A 17,063-nucleotide genomic window follows, 5' to 3' on the forward strand; every position below is an offset into this window, starting at 1 on the left:
AGTATTGGAGGGCAGCGTGGAGGGTAAAAATCGCAGAGGGAGACCAAGAGATGAGTACACTAAGCAGATTCAGAAAGATGTAGGCTGCAGTAGGTACTGGGAGATGAAGAAGCTTGCACAGGATAGAGTAGCATGGAGAGCTGCATCAAACCAGTCTCAGGGCTGAAGACCACAACAACAACAACAACAACAACAACAACAACAACAACTTTTTTATATGATAATTAAAGATTTATTACTACACCTTGTACAAAAAATATTGATCACATCAAACCTGTGAATCTATTGAATTCTTACAATAAAGTAGGTCTGCAATGAATCAAAAGAATTCACTTGTAACAATTTATTTAGGAATAAAGGAGACGACTCACCAAAAGGCAGAAGTACTGTGTCATTGACAGACACAGAAGCAAAAGGTACAGAGTTTGGCTACCTTTCGGAATGCACTTCCTTTTTCTAGCTCTACGAAAAACATGCACACAGACAGGCACACATGTGTCTCCCTACATTGTACTCAGTCAACTGTCAACTCTTTACTGGCCCATGGCGAGTGTTCTGGGGTTAGGTGGGATGGGGTGAAGGCCAGAGAGAGGCGGAAGGTAGGGAGGGGGTTGGGGGAAAGCATCTAGCAGCATGTGGGAATGAAATCGCGTGCCCAGCCATCTGCCACCTGCCCCCCTAGCTAGCCCACAGACAGCTCTCGCTCTTCTACAAGACGCCCCCCCCTCCCTCCCCGCACCACACACCCAACTCCTTTACTGTGGGCCCGTAAAGATCTGGCAGTGGACTGAGCACAATGCACGGAGACAGGTGTGTGTGTGTGTGTGTGTGTGTGTGTGTGTGTGTGTGTGTGTGTGTGTGTGTGTGTGTTCCTACAACTAAAAATAAGAAACTGCATTATAAAAGCTAGCCAAGCTCTGTACCTTTTGTTTGTGTGCCTATTGACAACACAGTGCTTCTGCCTTTCGGTGAGTTGTCTCCTTTATTCTTAAATAATTCATAATTTTCAATGAGAACTTTCCATGCATTAACACTTGTTACAGTGGTTTTCGCAAACTGAGGGGGAAAAGAAATTATAAAAAGGCAATAAGTTGTAAATATAAAAAAATTTTACACAAAATTGGGAATATGACAATGGAATATACTGTATTCTAGACAGAATACAAACAGCAGAGATAGAACAAAGAACAATATGGAAATCATCATTGAGCTTTTTTAGTCATTACCTTGTTCCTATCAGAAGTTTATAGTAAACGAGGTCCTTTAAGCTACCTAAAAGTAAATAATCAACCATATTAGGGAAAGGATAGACTGCTACTCACTGTAAAGATTACTCGTTGAGTTGCACAAAGACACAATGAAAAGACTGTTACACATCATGGCTTATGGCCAAAGCCTACACACACATATATTCACACAAGCAAGCACATCTCATGTGCACATGACTGCTACCACCAGCAGCATGGACTGGAATGCTACTGCCACTTGAATAGAAACTTAGGTTGGGGTGGGGAAAGGAGAGGGATAGCAGGGTACAGGAGGGGGGGGGGGGGGAAGGAGAGGGAGAATTGTCAGGATAACTGCCATCTATTCAGTTCAGAAAAGCTGTTGGTGGAGAGGATGGTACAGATGGCTTGGGTTTTGAAGCAGCCACAGAGGTAATGCATGTTACTTTCAGCTGCAAATTGGCCCACGGTGTGGTCTACTTCACTCTTGGTCACAGTTTGGTGATGGCTGATCAGCCAGGTGAACATTTCGTTGGTAGTCATACCAATATAAAAAGCTGTGCAATAGTTGCAGCAGAGCTGGTATATAACATGGCTGCTTTCACAGGTAGCCTGCGCTCTGATTAGTAGGATACGCCTGTGACAGGACTGGAGTAGGAAGAGTCGGGTGGGTGCATTTGGCAGGTCACCTGGATCTTCCACAGGGCTATGATCTCTGTGGTAAGGGGGTGAGAGGAGTAGCATTTGGATGAATTAGGATGTTGTGGAGGTTGAGTGGGTGACAGAACACGACTTTAGGAATGGTGGGAACTTGGGTACTATGTCCCTCACCTCAGGGCATGATGATAGACAGTCAAAGTGCTGAAGAAGGACATGGTTCAGCTGTTTCAGACCAGGATGGCATTGTGTGACAAAGGGGACACTCTTTTGTAGCTGGCTCTTGAGAATGGCGGGAGGATTGGGGTGTGTGTGTGGGGAATTGTACACAAAATATATTTGCAGTCTAGGTCTGGAGAACAGCGCCTGCCTATGAAGGTCTTGGTGAGACACTCAGCATATTGGGAAAGGGGAGTTCTTGTCACTGCAGATACACAGTCCCCAGGTGGCCAACCAGTAAGGGAGCGACTGTTTGGTGTGGAAGGGATGGCAATTGCTAAAATGCAGGTACTGTTGGGTTTAATGTGGATAGAATTGTGGACGGAGCCATCGCAGAGGAGGAGGTCAAAGTCCAGACAGGTGGCACACTGGGTTGAGGAGGACCAGGCGAAACAGATTGGAGAGAAGTTATTCAGGTTGCAAAGGAATAAGTAGGCTGTCTTAGATCTGAGTCCAGATCATGAAGATATCATCAATGAACCTCAACTAGACAAGGGGTTTGGGAGGGTAGGAAGATATCCTCCAGATGACCAATAAACAGGTTGGTATAGGAGGGTGCAGTGCGGGTGCCCATGACTGTGCTGCAGCATTGACCTTCCCTTCAGAGGAGAAGTAGTTATGTGTTAGGATAGTCAGGTGTAGCTTTTTATATTGTTGTGACTACCAAGCAGCTGTCCACCCAGATGAATGGCCACCACCAAACAACTGTGGCCAAGAGTGGAGTAAATCACCCTGTGGCACAATATGCAGCTGAACATAACATGCTTGATTTCAATGGCCGATTCACAACCTCGGCCATCTGGATCATCCCCTCCAACACCAGCTTTTTTGAATTGCACATATGGACGTTATCCTCACAGCACATTTGGCACTCCCAAAATTATCCTTGTCTCAACCTATGGTAACCTACTGTCACCACACCCGCCACTCAACTGTTTCCATCCCCTCTATCCTGTCACCTCCTTCCTTCACGTGCTCTTGCCCTCACTGTGTGCCACCATCTGCTCATGCACCCACCCATCCTTTCCCATTCTTTCCTTTTCTGCTCCCTGTTCTTTACCCCACAGCCCACCATGCACTGCTGCACCTGGCAAGCTCACCAGCCCCTGTGGGCCCTGCCAGGCAGCACTGTCGTCTCCTCACAACCATACCCCACTATCCCTCCCCATTCCCCGTCCCACTCCAGACTGCTATCAGCACGACAGTCACATTCTGGTCCGAGATGCTAGTGGTAGCACTCATGTATACGCGCATTTGTGTTCGTGTTCGTGTTCGTGTTCGTGTTCGTGTTCGTGTTCGTGTTCGTGTTCGTGTTCGTGTTCGTGTTCGTGTTCGTGTTCGTGTTCGTGTTCGTGTTCGTGTTCGTGTTCGTGTTCGTGTTCGTGTTCGTGTTCGTGTTCGTGTTCGTGTTCGTGTTCGTGTTCGTGTTCGTGTTCGTGTTCGTGTTCGTGTTCGTGTTCGTGTTCGTGTTCGTGTTCGTGTTCGTGTTCGTGTTCGTGTTCGTGTTTGTTTGTGTGTGTGTGTGTGTGTGTGTGTGTGTGTGTGTGTGTGTGTGTGTGTGTGTGTGTGTGTGCGTGCGTGTTTTCTTTGCTGAAGAAGGATTTGGTCATAAGCTATGAGTACAATTGGTATTGTTGGTATTTCAACCTGGAGTTGACATTACTTAAAAATAAACTATTACCTTTTTGTCCTGTTGCTATTTGCCAAATGAAATATAGATTTTCGAGCTGGTGTTGATGAAAGTAATGTATGAGCGAACATCTGTGAACAACAGGTATCTGAGAAAAGTGCACTTTGTCTTGGCTGAAGTTCAAAATAATCTTTGTCCTGTAAAATAAAATACATAAACTTGTATTACAATAATCAAAATTCCAGGCTGTAAATACAGACAAAGATGAGGAAAAGTAATTGACACTTTGTCTGCTACAGACACATTTGCTACACACTGGCTCACATCTCGATGGACAACTACAGAAGAACTGCCAGTGGAACCTGCTTTGTATGTGCTGAGTATTTCTGTAATGCTGAGTTTCTCAGAGTTTTGTTACTGCTGGGGCAAAATAAATACTGTTACTGTGGAAGTTATTTTGATTCTTATAGTTTATGGCCTTGAATATTCTGAAGAGATGTACCACTGCACAGATGTATTAAATGCTTATCACAACTGAGCAGAATTATGAATTTTAATCCACCAATAGTTCCGACACAATTTTAGAGGGCCACAATAAAGTGACACAGCTCTTTGGATTCTAAATTAGCATTCCTTTTTGGTTAACCTTTCATAGCACCTGCTGCTCTACATGTACCTTGCACTGTAGTAAAATGTGAATAAATCTATTAAATTATGCTTACATTTTGATAACGCATTATGGAATACTATTTGATGATATGATGTATTAATTTGGGTACATGACAACTAGATTTTTAGCAACCATACTAAAATCTTTTGAGAGATGAGAGAGGTTAATGGGGGTAAAATAGTAAAACTTCAACACACAGTACTATTTGATGTGAAACATGTAACATTTCATTACTGACTAGAAGTTATACTATAGTTTACTTTACACTCTTAGTCATCCGAAGTATACTGTTTTGTCACATACAGATGAGTAAAATATCTTGATGGTCTGTGGTAGTGCTTTAATACAATCCAATTCAAGCCATAGTGATAACTTGTTCATTCCAATTTTGTTGAATCCTTATCCTGCAACAAGTTGGGTAACTTCTCTTCTCGAAATACGAGGGCATTTCAAAAAGTAAAGATACAATGGCTCGCAGTCCTTAAATAGAACATTTATTTAGAAAACATCAGTTACATCTTATTAACTGGATTATTTGTTATTTTTCAACATAATCAGCCCCATTATCCAAATATTTGTTAAGTCGGTGCACAAGCTTTTGTATCCCACAGTCATAGAAGGTTGCTGTCTGTTGTCGGAACCACATTTAAACTTCATCTTTGATTTCTTCATCGGCGTGGAATGATTTTCCACCAAGATGTGACTTCAGGTAACGGAAGACATGGAAGTCGGTGGGTGCAAGGTCCGGGCTGTATGGTGGATGGTCCAATACGTCCCATTTGAATTGTTTGAGTAATGCTTTGGTTACGAGCGCTGTGTGAGGCCGAGCGTTGTCATGAACCAAGCGGACTCCACTTGTCAGCATTCCCCTGCATTTGTTTTAAATTGCCCTTCGAAGATGTTTCAAAGTCTGGCAATATGGAGCAGCATTAATTGTCGTTCCAGGAGGCATAAATTCCAACAGAAGAATGCCTTATCTGTCCCAAAAAACAGAAGACATGATTTTCTTCACTGAAATCGATTTCTTGGCTTTTGGTGAATTCGAATGGCGCCATTGCATTGATTGTTGCTTGGATTCAGGTGTATGGTGATAAACCCACGTCTCGTCACTTGTCACAATGTGATTAAGGAACTCATAACCTGCTTCAGCACAGCGTGTGAGGAAGTCAAGTGCAAAGCCCATCCTTTTCTTTTTGTGTTCTTCCGTTAACAGTTTTGGAACCCAGCGCGCACACAATTTCCTGTACCCTAACTTGACAATTACAATGTCATAAAGAGTTGTCATTGACACCTCCAGTATGATCTGAAGCAATTCTTTCAATGTGAGACATCTATTCGCATGCATTGCTTCCTCCGTTCTCCGAAGAAGGCCATCAGAGATCACAGATGGCCAACCTGTTCTTTGCTCGTCATGAACATCGGTCCTACCTTCAGAGAAATGACGACAACATTTTGTTAAATTTTGTCGATTCATAATGTTACCATAAACAGAAACAATTTCTTTGTGAATATCCGCAGACCATTTGCATGAAGAAAACGTATGACGGAGCGCACTTCGCATTTGGCGGGATTCAGAATCGGCACAGCCATTTTAAACACGACCTACTCCAACCAGAAGTAACGTTCAACTGCCGAATGACTGCGAGGAGAAAGCTAACGGTTCAAGGTTAACACCAGTGTTGCCAACTTGCTCACCAAAACTTTTCTGTTCCTCTGGTGTACGGTGTATCTTTACTTTCCGAAATACCCTCGTAAATTCGCTGGATGTGAATGACTTGACCTCAGCTGTATTAGGTATAGATGTACTACCTATTGGTGACATATGAAAATAACTCAGTGACCTTTTCTTGGTGCGCGATACATGTTCATATTAATTGTCCACTGTATCAATATATTTCTTTCATGGCGGTGTTTACACATACCACACATTTGTTCAATTTTTGCATGTCCAGACCATTTTCACAGTAACAGAACATTCAAAACCAGTATCCATTTTAAATTGGGTTTAAACCCACAGGTTCCATGCCTTGAGGAATGCATGATATCCAAGGAGTGCACAAACTGGTTCAGGTGGCTTCATACGTTACTTGTTCCTTACACTACTGAGTACTTAGAGACAAGAGGGCAGACTGTCCATCTGTAATATGTACACTGTGGAAACAAGATGATGACACAGCTTCAGCTGTTCTGTTTGGTGGCCTATAAATGGGTTTCAACTAAATTTGTGTGCATTATAAACAGATGATTGTCTGCGACTGAGCTTTATTTAATTTAGTGATATTTGGTTACTGGTTTTTATTTTATTTTTGATAAATAATTTATGAAAGAAATCTGTACATGCTTCAATGTCCAACCTTTTAAAACTTAACTTATTAAGACAATAATTTGCAATAAACAAACGAAGTGTTTTAACATTATGTTAAGCTGCATCAAAAATAAAGGTATATTTATTTAACTGAGACAATATATGCACTATATTTAAATTTTTGTGATCTGTGTAAGAAATGTATATTGTAAAAACTCATATGCCCAATATTTGTGTTTGTCGGCACACTAATATGTCTGGAGATTAGAGATGAGATTAATTATTCATTCCATAGATCGACAAAAGAGGGGATCCTTCTGGGTGTGGTACATGTCAGATAAACACATTACAAAAATGTAATTAGAAAAACTTGAGTTTCATTAATCTTAATGATCCTCAGTCAATAAATGGTAAATTATGTACATGAACTAAAATTAAACTTCTAATATTTACAGGTTTAATACTTACATCTGCTTTCATTAAATCCAACATTAACACAGTAGCTAGTTACTTGGGTATTACAACCAAGTATTGTCAAAAATTAAAGTAAATTATCCATTTCAATGATCCTCAGTTAAGAACAGTCAAATTATGCACAAGATTTAAAATTAACCTTCCACTATTTACAGACTTAAGACTTACATCTGCTTTCCATACATCCATCATTCAGACAGTAGGTAGTTACTTGGCTGTTACAACCAAGTATTGTCAAAAATTAAAGTATTATAAATTTTCATTCAAGTGGTCCAGTGCACTTGTTGAGAAATCCATGGATGGAATAGAAGGAGGAGGTCACCAAAAGTTTTTAAATTATGTTTAAATTGTGCCTTGTCTGAAACTAAACTCTGGCAACTTATTGAAAATATGCGTTGCTGAATACTGGACTACTTTCTGGGAAGAGTAAGTGATTTTAAATCCTTATGTATATTGTTCTTATTCCTAGTATTGATACTGTGTATTAAGCAGTTAGTTGTAAAAAGAGATGTATTATTTACAACAAACTTCATTAAGGAAAAAATATACTGAGAAGCTCTGGTTAGTTTGCCCAATTCTTTGAATAGGTTTCGACATGATGTTCTTGGATTTACACTACACATTACTCTTATTATACGCTTCTGTACTCTAAAAATTTTTTCTCTGGTTGTGGAGTTACCCCAAAATATGATACAATATGACATAATGGAGTGAAAATAATCAAAATATGCCAATTTTTTTCATATTTATATCTCCTATGTCTGACATAGGCCAAAACGGCCTTGCTGTGTGGTACTGCGAACGGCTGAAAGCAAGGGGAAACTACAGCCGTAATTTTTACCGACGGCATGCAGCTTTACTGTATGGTTAAATGATGATGGCGTCCTCTTGGGTAAAATATTCCGGAGGTAAAATAGTCCCCCATTCGGATCTCTGGGCGGCGACTACTAAAGAGGACGTCGTTATCAGGAGAAAGAAAACTGGCATTCTACGGATTGGAGCGTAGATTGTCAGATTCCTTAAACAGGCAGGTAGGTTAGAAAATTTAAAAAGGGAAATGGATAGGTTAAAGTTAGATATAGTGGGAATTAGTGAAGTTCGGTGGCAGGAGGAACAAGACTTCTGGTCAGGTGAATACAGGGTTATAAATACAAAATCAAATAGGGGTAATGCAGGAGTAGGTTTAATAATGAATAAAAAAATAGGAGTGCGGGTAAGCTACTACCAACAGCATAGTGAACATATTATAGTGGCCAAGATAGATACGAAGCCCATGCCTACTACAGTAGTACAAGTTTATATGCCAACTAGCTCTGCAGATGACGAAGAAATTGAAGAAATGTATGATGAGATAAAAGATATTATTCAGGTAGTGAAGGGAGATGAAAATTTAAGTCATGGGTGACTGGAATTCGACAGTAGGAAAAGGGAGAGAAGGAAACGTAGTAGGTGAATATGGATTGGGGCTAAGAAATGAAAGAGGAAGCCGTCTGTTAGAATTTTGCACAGAGCATAACACCTGCTTCAAGAATCATAAAAGAAGGTTGTATACATGGAAGAATCCTGGAGATACTAAAAGGTATCAGATAGATTATATAATGATAAGACAGAGATTTAGGAACCAGGTTTTAAATTGTAGGACATTACCAGGGGCAGATGTGGACTCTGACCACAATCTATTGGTTATGACCTGAAGATTAAAACTGAAGAAATAGCAAAAAGGTGGGATTTTAAGGAGATGGGACCTGGATAAACAGAAAGAACCAGAGGTTGTACAGAGTTTCAGGGACAGCATAAGGGAACAATTGACAGGAATGGGGGAAAGAAATACAGTAGAAGAAGAATGGGTAGCTCTGAGGGATGAAGTAGTGAAGGCAGCAGAGGATCAAGTAGGTAAAAAGACGAGGGCTAGTCGAACTCCTTGTGTAACAGAAGAAATATTGAGTTTAATTGATGAAAGGAGAAAATATAAAAATGCAGTAAATGAAGCAGGCAAAAAGGAATACAAACGTCTCAAAAATGAGATCGACAGGAAGTGCAAAATGGCTAAGCAGGCATGGCTGGAGAACAAATGTAAGGATGTAGAGGCTTATCTCACTAGGGGTAAGATAGATACAGCCTACAGGAAAATTAAAAAGACCTTTGGAGAAAAGAGAGCCACTTGTATGAGTATCAAGAGCTCAGATGGAAACCCAGTTCTAAGCAAAGAAGGGAAAGCAGAAAGGTGGAAGGAGTATATAGAGGGTCTATACAAGGGCGATGTACTTGAGGACAATATTATGGAAATGGAAGAGGATGTAGATGAAGATGAAATGGGAGATACGATACTGGGTGAAGAGTTTGACAGAGCACTGAAAGATCTGAGTCGAAACAAGGCCCTGGGAGTAGACAACACTCCATTAGAACCACTGACGGCCTTGGGAGAGCCAGTCCTGACAAAACTCTACCACCTGGTGAGCAAGATGTACGAGCCAGGCGAAATACCCTCAGACTTAAAGGAGAAAATAATAATTCAAATCCCAAAGAAAGCAGGTGTTGACAGATGTGAAAATTACCGAACTATCAGTTTAATAAGTCACAGCTGAAAAATACTAATACGAATTATTTACAGACGAATGGAAAAACTGGTAGAAGCTGACCTCGGGGAAGATCAGTTTGGATTCCGTATAAATATTGGAACACGTGAGGCAATACTGACCTTAAGACTTATCTTAGGAGAAAGATTAAGGATAAGCAAACCTACGTTTCTAGCATTTGTAGACTTAGAGAAAGCTTTTGCCAATGTTGACTGGAATACTCTCTTTCAAATTCTAAAGGTGGCAGGGGTAAAATACAGGGAGCGAAAGGCTATTTACAATTTGTACAGAAAGCAGATGGCAGTTATAACAGTCAAGGGGCATGAAAGGGAAGCAGAGGTTGGGAAGGGAGTGAGACAGGGTTGTAGCCTCTCCCCGATGTTATTCAATCTGTATATTGAGCAAGCAGTAAAGGAAACAAAAGAAAAATTTGGAGTAGGTATTAAAATCCAGGTAGAAGAAATAAAAACTTTTGAGGTTCGCCGATGACATTGTAATTCTGTCAGAGACAGCAAAGGACTTGGAAGAGCTGTTGAACGGAATGGACAGCGTCTTGAAAGGACAATATAAGATGAACATCAACAAAAGCAAAACGAGGATAATGAAATGTAGTCGAATTAAGTCGAGTGATGCTGAGGGTATTAGATTAGGAAATGAGATACTTAAAGTAGTAAAGGAGTTTTGCTATTTGGGGAGCAAAATAACTGATGATGGTCAAAGTAGAGAGGATATAAAATGTAGACTGGCAATGGCAATGAAAGCGTTTCTGAAGAAGAGAAATTTGTTAACATCGAGTGTAGATTTAAGTGTCAGGAAGTCATTTCTGAAAGTATTTGTATGGAGTGTAGCCATGTATGGAAGTGAAACATGGACAATAAATAGTTTGGACAAGAAGATAATAGAAGCTTTCGAAATGTGGTGCTAGAGAAGAATGTTGAAGATGAGGTGGATAGATCATGTAACTAATGAGGAGGTATTGAATAGGATTGGGGAGAAGAGGAGTTTGTGGCACAACTTGACAAGAAGAAGGGCCCGGTTGGTAGGGCATGTTCTGAGGCATCAAGGGATCACAAATTTAGCATTGGAGGGCAGCGTGGAGGGTAAAAATCGTAGAGGGAGACCTAGAGATGAATACACTAAGCAGATTCAGAAGGATGTAGGTTGCAGTAGGTACTGGGAGATGAAGGAGCTTGCACAGGATACATTAGCATGGAGAGCTGCATCAAACCAGTCTCAGGACTGAAGACCACAACAACAACAACAACAACAACATGTCTGACATCATTTGCATTGCACAAACAGACTTGTTTAGGTACTTTAGCACTTCGTTAGTATGTCGCTGCCAACTGAATTTATTATCAAGTTGTAATCCCAAGAATTTTACACTCTCAACTTCTCCCATGTCCATGTCGTCATATTTTATACACACACTAGACGGAAATCTCTTGGAAGTTCTGAACTGCATATAGTGGGTCTCTTACAAGTTTAATGACAGTGAATTGGCTATGAACCACTTATTAATGACAGTAAAAATTTGATTAGCTTCCCTTTCTAAATTTATATTTGATTTACTATTTATTGCAATGTTTGTATCATCTGCAAATAAGACAAACTTGGCATCTGGTAATGTAACAGATGACAGGTCATTAATATACACAAGAAAAAGTAGTGGACCTCATATGGAAGCTTGAGGAACACCACATCTAATTTCTTCCCAGTCAGATGATGTCTGATTGCCTACTGCTAAAGTGTTACGTAATGACACTCTTTGTTCTCTATTAGTAAAATATGACTGAAACCACTTTGCAGCACTACCAGTGATGCCATAATATTTTAATTTACTTAAAACTATCTTGTGATTCACACAGTCCAAAGCCTTTGATGGGTCACAGAATATGCCAGTAACCACTAATTTGTTGTCTAATTGAATTAAGAACATTTTCACTGTAAGTGTAAATAGCTTTCTCAATATCAGAACCCTTAAGAAACCCAAACTGTGACTTTGACAGTATGTTATTTTCACTAAGGTGCTTAAGGGGACCACACCCTGCCTATCTAACCCATGTTAATTAGGGAAGTATTCGACCCATTTCTGAAAAAAACTACTTGATGCGGGACCTTAATATTTTTACTGTATGTTACGTGATGCTAATAGAGTCAACTGTACTAAAATCTACTTTATCCATTAAATAGTTTCTAAGAAATACTTTTTTAAATTCAATAACAAAAAAATATTAAGTTTTTTCTGCAGAAAATATTTTTTGTGAACTTTCTGATGGGGGAATATTAATGAATGTACTACCAGAGGTGGTTTTTTATGTTATGCAGAGTCTCTGAAAATTTCATTCACTTATCTATGATAGTTTCTGATATAATGGGGCATATGTACTGAAAATTTTAATTTGCAGTAAACTGACTTTAAAGAAAAACTTTTGAAATTTGTTACTTACAGTTAATTAAAACTGTCCTGCTGCATATGATGGCCCTCTTTTGGCCTCTGGCACGTCTCCCAGCTTCTTTTCCACCTTCCTGGATGTTTGTCTTGCTTTCTTGGCCATATTAGATGCAGACCTGTCTGCATCGGCTGTCCTCATTTTATCGCAATGTTGCAGCCCAGTGATCATATTTTCACCAGGATTAATTCCCAGCTTTTTCAGTACCCAATACTTTCCAATATTACCACAATTAAATGTAATAACAGCATCATGAACTCCTAGTTTCATTGTATACATGCCTACAAATACAGTTTTAGAAAGGCGGTTCCAAATTATGCTGTTGAAACATTCAAACTGGTTCTGTGTCTGCCCATGGGGACATTTCCTTAGTAGGTCAGGATGAGCCAAGTCTCTTAAAATAGGTTTAATTGTTGTAATAACAGCAGCAGGAAGCGAATGCTGGTGAGAATAAAATTCTCCAGTTGCCTAAGCCCTATTGTATTTGCACCACGAATTTTCTCCCGATGGACACAATCCATGGCATGGCTTATCATCAGTACAGCACTAATGGAAGAATATGGCCCAAACACCTCTCTTCTTGCCTCCAGATTTTCTTTATTTCTCCTAATTGCCTGCCCGTAGTATACCCGAAAGTTTTCTATTTCAGTTTTAGTTAACCGACCCTGCCCGGTCAACAATTTTCCATCTTCTAATTTTTTTCCTCTCATATCAACAGTTAGTTTTCTCAGCCTTGTTCCCAAACGTTTTTGAGCATGGCCTGCACATTCTATTTTGCTAATAATGGCTTAGAGTTCACCACATTGTTGTATGCCTTACTGTCACCATCGCCAAATATTTATTGTACCATATGCCTCTTGTTTCTATGGAGCAATGAAATATTTGTTGAACTACATGAACTTCCATACCACCACTTGTTCCTCTAAAATTAGTCACACAGTTGTGTTCTTTATGTTCATTGACTTTACAACATTTGCAATATTTATACATTATCTCCACATCTAACACTTTACCGGTGTCTACACTTGTGGCAGTCACTACTCCATCCAGAGAAGTGTGCCCTCTTTTATACCAACTTCTATCAAGTGCAACTGCAGTATCTGAACATCCATCATTTTTTTCCACTGCTTCCCTAGCAGCCAGTTTCATGTTTTCCTCACTGACCTCACATACGGCTTTCACTAATATTGAAGTCAGTTTTTCAAATTTATTTGGTGGTTGATATAAGTTCATCACTGAACAAAATGTTCTCCCTGCAGCCATGCCCTTGCCAATGGATTTTAAGGCATAAACTAATCTAGTATTGATTTCACAAGGGCCACTTGCATCTGGTTTTGAAGAACTCATATACGAAAACACAGCTAAGTATTTGGTGCAAATTAAATCCAAAGCAACTGCTAGGCCTTTTCTCCCACTGGCACTCTCAAACATTTTCACACTCTGTGACTCACCACACTATCTACATTGTACAAATTTAGAAATTACATCTGATAATATTCTCAAATTTATAATAATGTTACTGCATGCCTTGTCACTTACAGTAAATTCATTGTAACTCTCTGAAATTGTGAGCTTCTTTGATGATGCACTTGGTGAAGAATTACAATTAGAAATATCGTTGCCAGGCAACATAACCTCTTGTACAGAAAGCTTTCTGAACTTGTTTCCTGTAGACTGTCGTTTCTTGAAAATGCCTTTACGTTTCGTCGTCTTCAATAAACACAACAAAACACACGTAAACAAGAACTGCAAACGAAAGTATAACTACTACTTGGAATCACACTTGAACAAAACTAACCGCATGTTTGAAAGCGTGTTGTTTACAAACAGCAGAAACAAAAGAATACTGACCATTGCATTCCAAGGATGGGCGTGGCACATAAACACACATGATAGGAAAATGCTCTTTAAATGCTCGAAAAACATTTTTTTCAGCAAAATCCTTTTCAGAGTACTTAAATAAAACTTTAATCTATAAAAATATGATGAAAAGCGAAAATCGATTTTTTTTAAACCCGAACCACGGTGTGGTCCCCTTAAGTAGAAGCTTGAACATAACCTTTTCAAAGATTTTTGAAAAAGCTGGCAAAAGTGAGATCGGTCAGTAATTTGACAGCATATCTTTGTCCCCTTTCTTGTGGAGAGGTAGAACTTCAGCATATTTAACCCAGTCCGGGAATGTTCCTGTGATAAGTGATTGATTACAAAAATAACTTAAGATATGACTAAGCTCACATGAACACTCTTTTATTAACTATGTTGATATGTTATCATATCCACTAGAATGCTTTGATTTCAAGAACTTTATGATGGATTCTATTTCTTTGGGTGAAGTAAGTGTCAATTCCATTTTACTGAGATTGTGTGTGTGCACTGGTCTCAGATATTCCATTGCATTATTTAATGAACCTGACAACCCCATGCTATCAGTAACAGAGACAAAATACTTATTTAGATGGTTTGCAACACAACATGCATTTGTTATCAGGGTTTCATTTATTTTTAGAGCTATTTGTTCATCCTCGTTTCTGGTCCTACCTGTCTCTGACTTAACTATGTCCCATATTGTTTTTATTTTATTGCTGGATGTATTTATCTTCTTCTCATAATGCAGGTGTTTAGATATCTGGATAACCTTCTTCAATATTTTGCAGTAATTTTTGTAATGAGCTATAATACTAGTATCAAAGATGTCCCTGCATATCAGATCGAATTTCCTTTTTGTCTCACATGATATCTTTATCCCTTGTGTGATCCATGGTTTCTTATTAGACTTCTGCTTAATTTGAGTGACCATCAGGTGAAAACAATTTTAAAATAAGGTGCTAACTTTATTAACGAATGTTTTGTATTTTCCATTTGTCTCTTGGATGCTGTAAACATCCATCTAATTAATTTCTTGGAGCAATCTCCTAAATTTCTCATTTTTTGACTGCTTTATTGGCCTTCTGCACTCAGTTCTGATAGATATTTTACCCTGACAACTTTCAAAATTTAATGTTAGGTGTTGCATGTCATGGTCATTTACTACTGGTTTTGTAATGTGGCTTACTTGCCTAGAATTGTCTACAAAGATATTATCAATGGCAGTCTTAGAACACTTGTATACCCTAGTTGGGAAATTTACAGTAGAAATTAAATTGAATGACAATGTAACTGATTTCATTAACTGTTCACTGACAGTGTTTTTCAGGACATCTATATTAAAATCACAAGCAACCACTAGTTCTTTGTTTTTTAATTTTAGATGAGATAATAAATCTTCAAGACTGTTTATAGATAGAGTTGAAATTTCTTGAAGGTGCTCCGTATACGGCCACTATTATAAAGGACCTATTATGAAATTCTATCTCTGTTGCACATGCTTCTAAGTGCTGCTCTAAGCAAAATTTATTAATGTCAATATTCTTAACTTTAAAACTGTTTTTAACAAATGTGGCAACTCCTCCTTTCTCCATATTTTGTCTACAGAAGTACGAGGCTATCATAAATTCTGTAAGGTTTAACATATCTATAACAGTGGTCACATGATGTTCAGAGAGGCAGATTATATCAACTGGGTTTGATGACTCTAATTCATCAATGTACATAAGTAGTTCATTAATTTTACTTCTAAACCCTCGAATATTTTGATGCACTACTGATAGTAGGCATTTCGCATTTACCGAGATGAAATCAGGTGGAAATAAAATTTCTGCTGATTGCTGTAAATTTTTAACCAACCAACAGTGTGCGCTGATCCAATGTGCGAGGATTATGCTGTTTTATTTCTTTCTCAAACTGAAGGTTCGTTTCAATCTTTACTTCTCTCAGAACTTGACTTCATTCTGTCCTACCTATCCCAAAAAAGGTGCTGCTCCAACACCTATGACCACTGGTCAAAGCAGCTTGAAAGTAAGACATTTGAAGAGTACCAATACTTTTACAACTACTGTAAGTGTTTCACACTTAGTGATCCAGGCCCATACCTGATGAAGTTAAAAACTTTCTTATTTCATGTATATTTTTAATTGAGTTTTAGAACAGAATAAGTTTAATTCCATTTTTCTTCTGCAGACCCCAACTCTTAACAACTAATATCTGTGTGATAAGCCTTGAACATGGAACAACACATAACTGGATTTATATCTGGTATCTCAGCTCATTTTCTGTCATGGTTGAAATAAAAGTCTATGCTTTGTTGTACAATTCTTGGACTGTTTATGATCATCACAGCACCTATATTTCTTATACCAGTGACAGATGAAACTACTACTGATATTTTTTCACCCTGCTAAATGCATAAGCATTTTAAAAACACATGACAAACAGTGAAATGTTTATACAATTTCACTTGTTTAATCACTAATCCATCTGATCTCAGTAGCGCATGAGACTTCTAAACAGTTGCAAAGTTTTAATCTGCTCAACACATGCGGCCCCTTAATTTTTTTCACCATTTTTCTTGTCAGTATTTTCCGTGCCAAGCATTTTTGTGTTTTTATAGGTGGAAACATCCTGTGTCATATGCAGTTTCGTGATGGTGCATAATTTCCTGCAAATAATACTACAGAGAAAGAAAATTAGTGTTTAAATATAACTTCTCAACATACAATACGGCTGTTCCCACAACATTCTATTCTATGCAGATAGGGACAGATAACTGATTGTGCATTAACACACAGGCATCTGAACTCTGAATGAGAGCACACATAATTATGTCTACAGCACACATGAGACAGCAAAGCAACAAGAGTAAACATCTAGAGCACTGGATGATACAGTGATAAGCATGACGGCACACTTAAACTTGCCCTAAGGACCTAGGTAACCATACAGTACAGAGAATTAACACTTTCGCGATATCCTTGGCT

At 38.9% G+C, this 17,063-nt stretch overlaps 1 protein-coding gene across 1 annotated transcript in view; it reads right to left on the reverse strand.

Annotated features, from left to right (window-relative positions):
- Window positions 1-17,063, reverse strand: part of LOC126191184 (mitotic checkpoint serine/threonine-protein kinase BUB1-like) — a 249,309-nt gene that overhangs the window by 75,709 nt on the left and 156,537 nt on the right. The window contains exon 12 of the mRNA XM_049931959.1: window positions 3,784-3,929. Coding sequence (XP_049787916.1) covers window positions 3,784-3,929 — 146 coding nt within the window. The remainder of the gene's footprint in view (window positions 1-3,783; window positions 3,930-17,063) is intronic.

The sequence above is a fragment of the Schistocerca cancellata genome, chromosome 6 (assembly GCF_023864275.1).
Source record: "Schistocerca cancellata isolate TAMUIC-IGC-003103 chromosome 6, iqSchCanc2.1, whole genome shotgun sequence".
Lineage (NCBI taxonomy): Eukaryota > Metazoa > Arthropoda > Insecta > Orthoptera > Acrididae > Schistocerca > Schistocerca cancellata.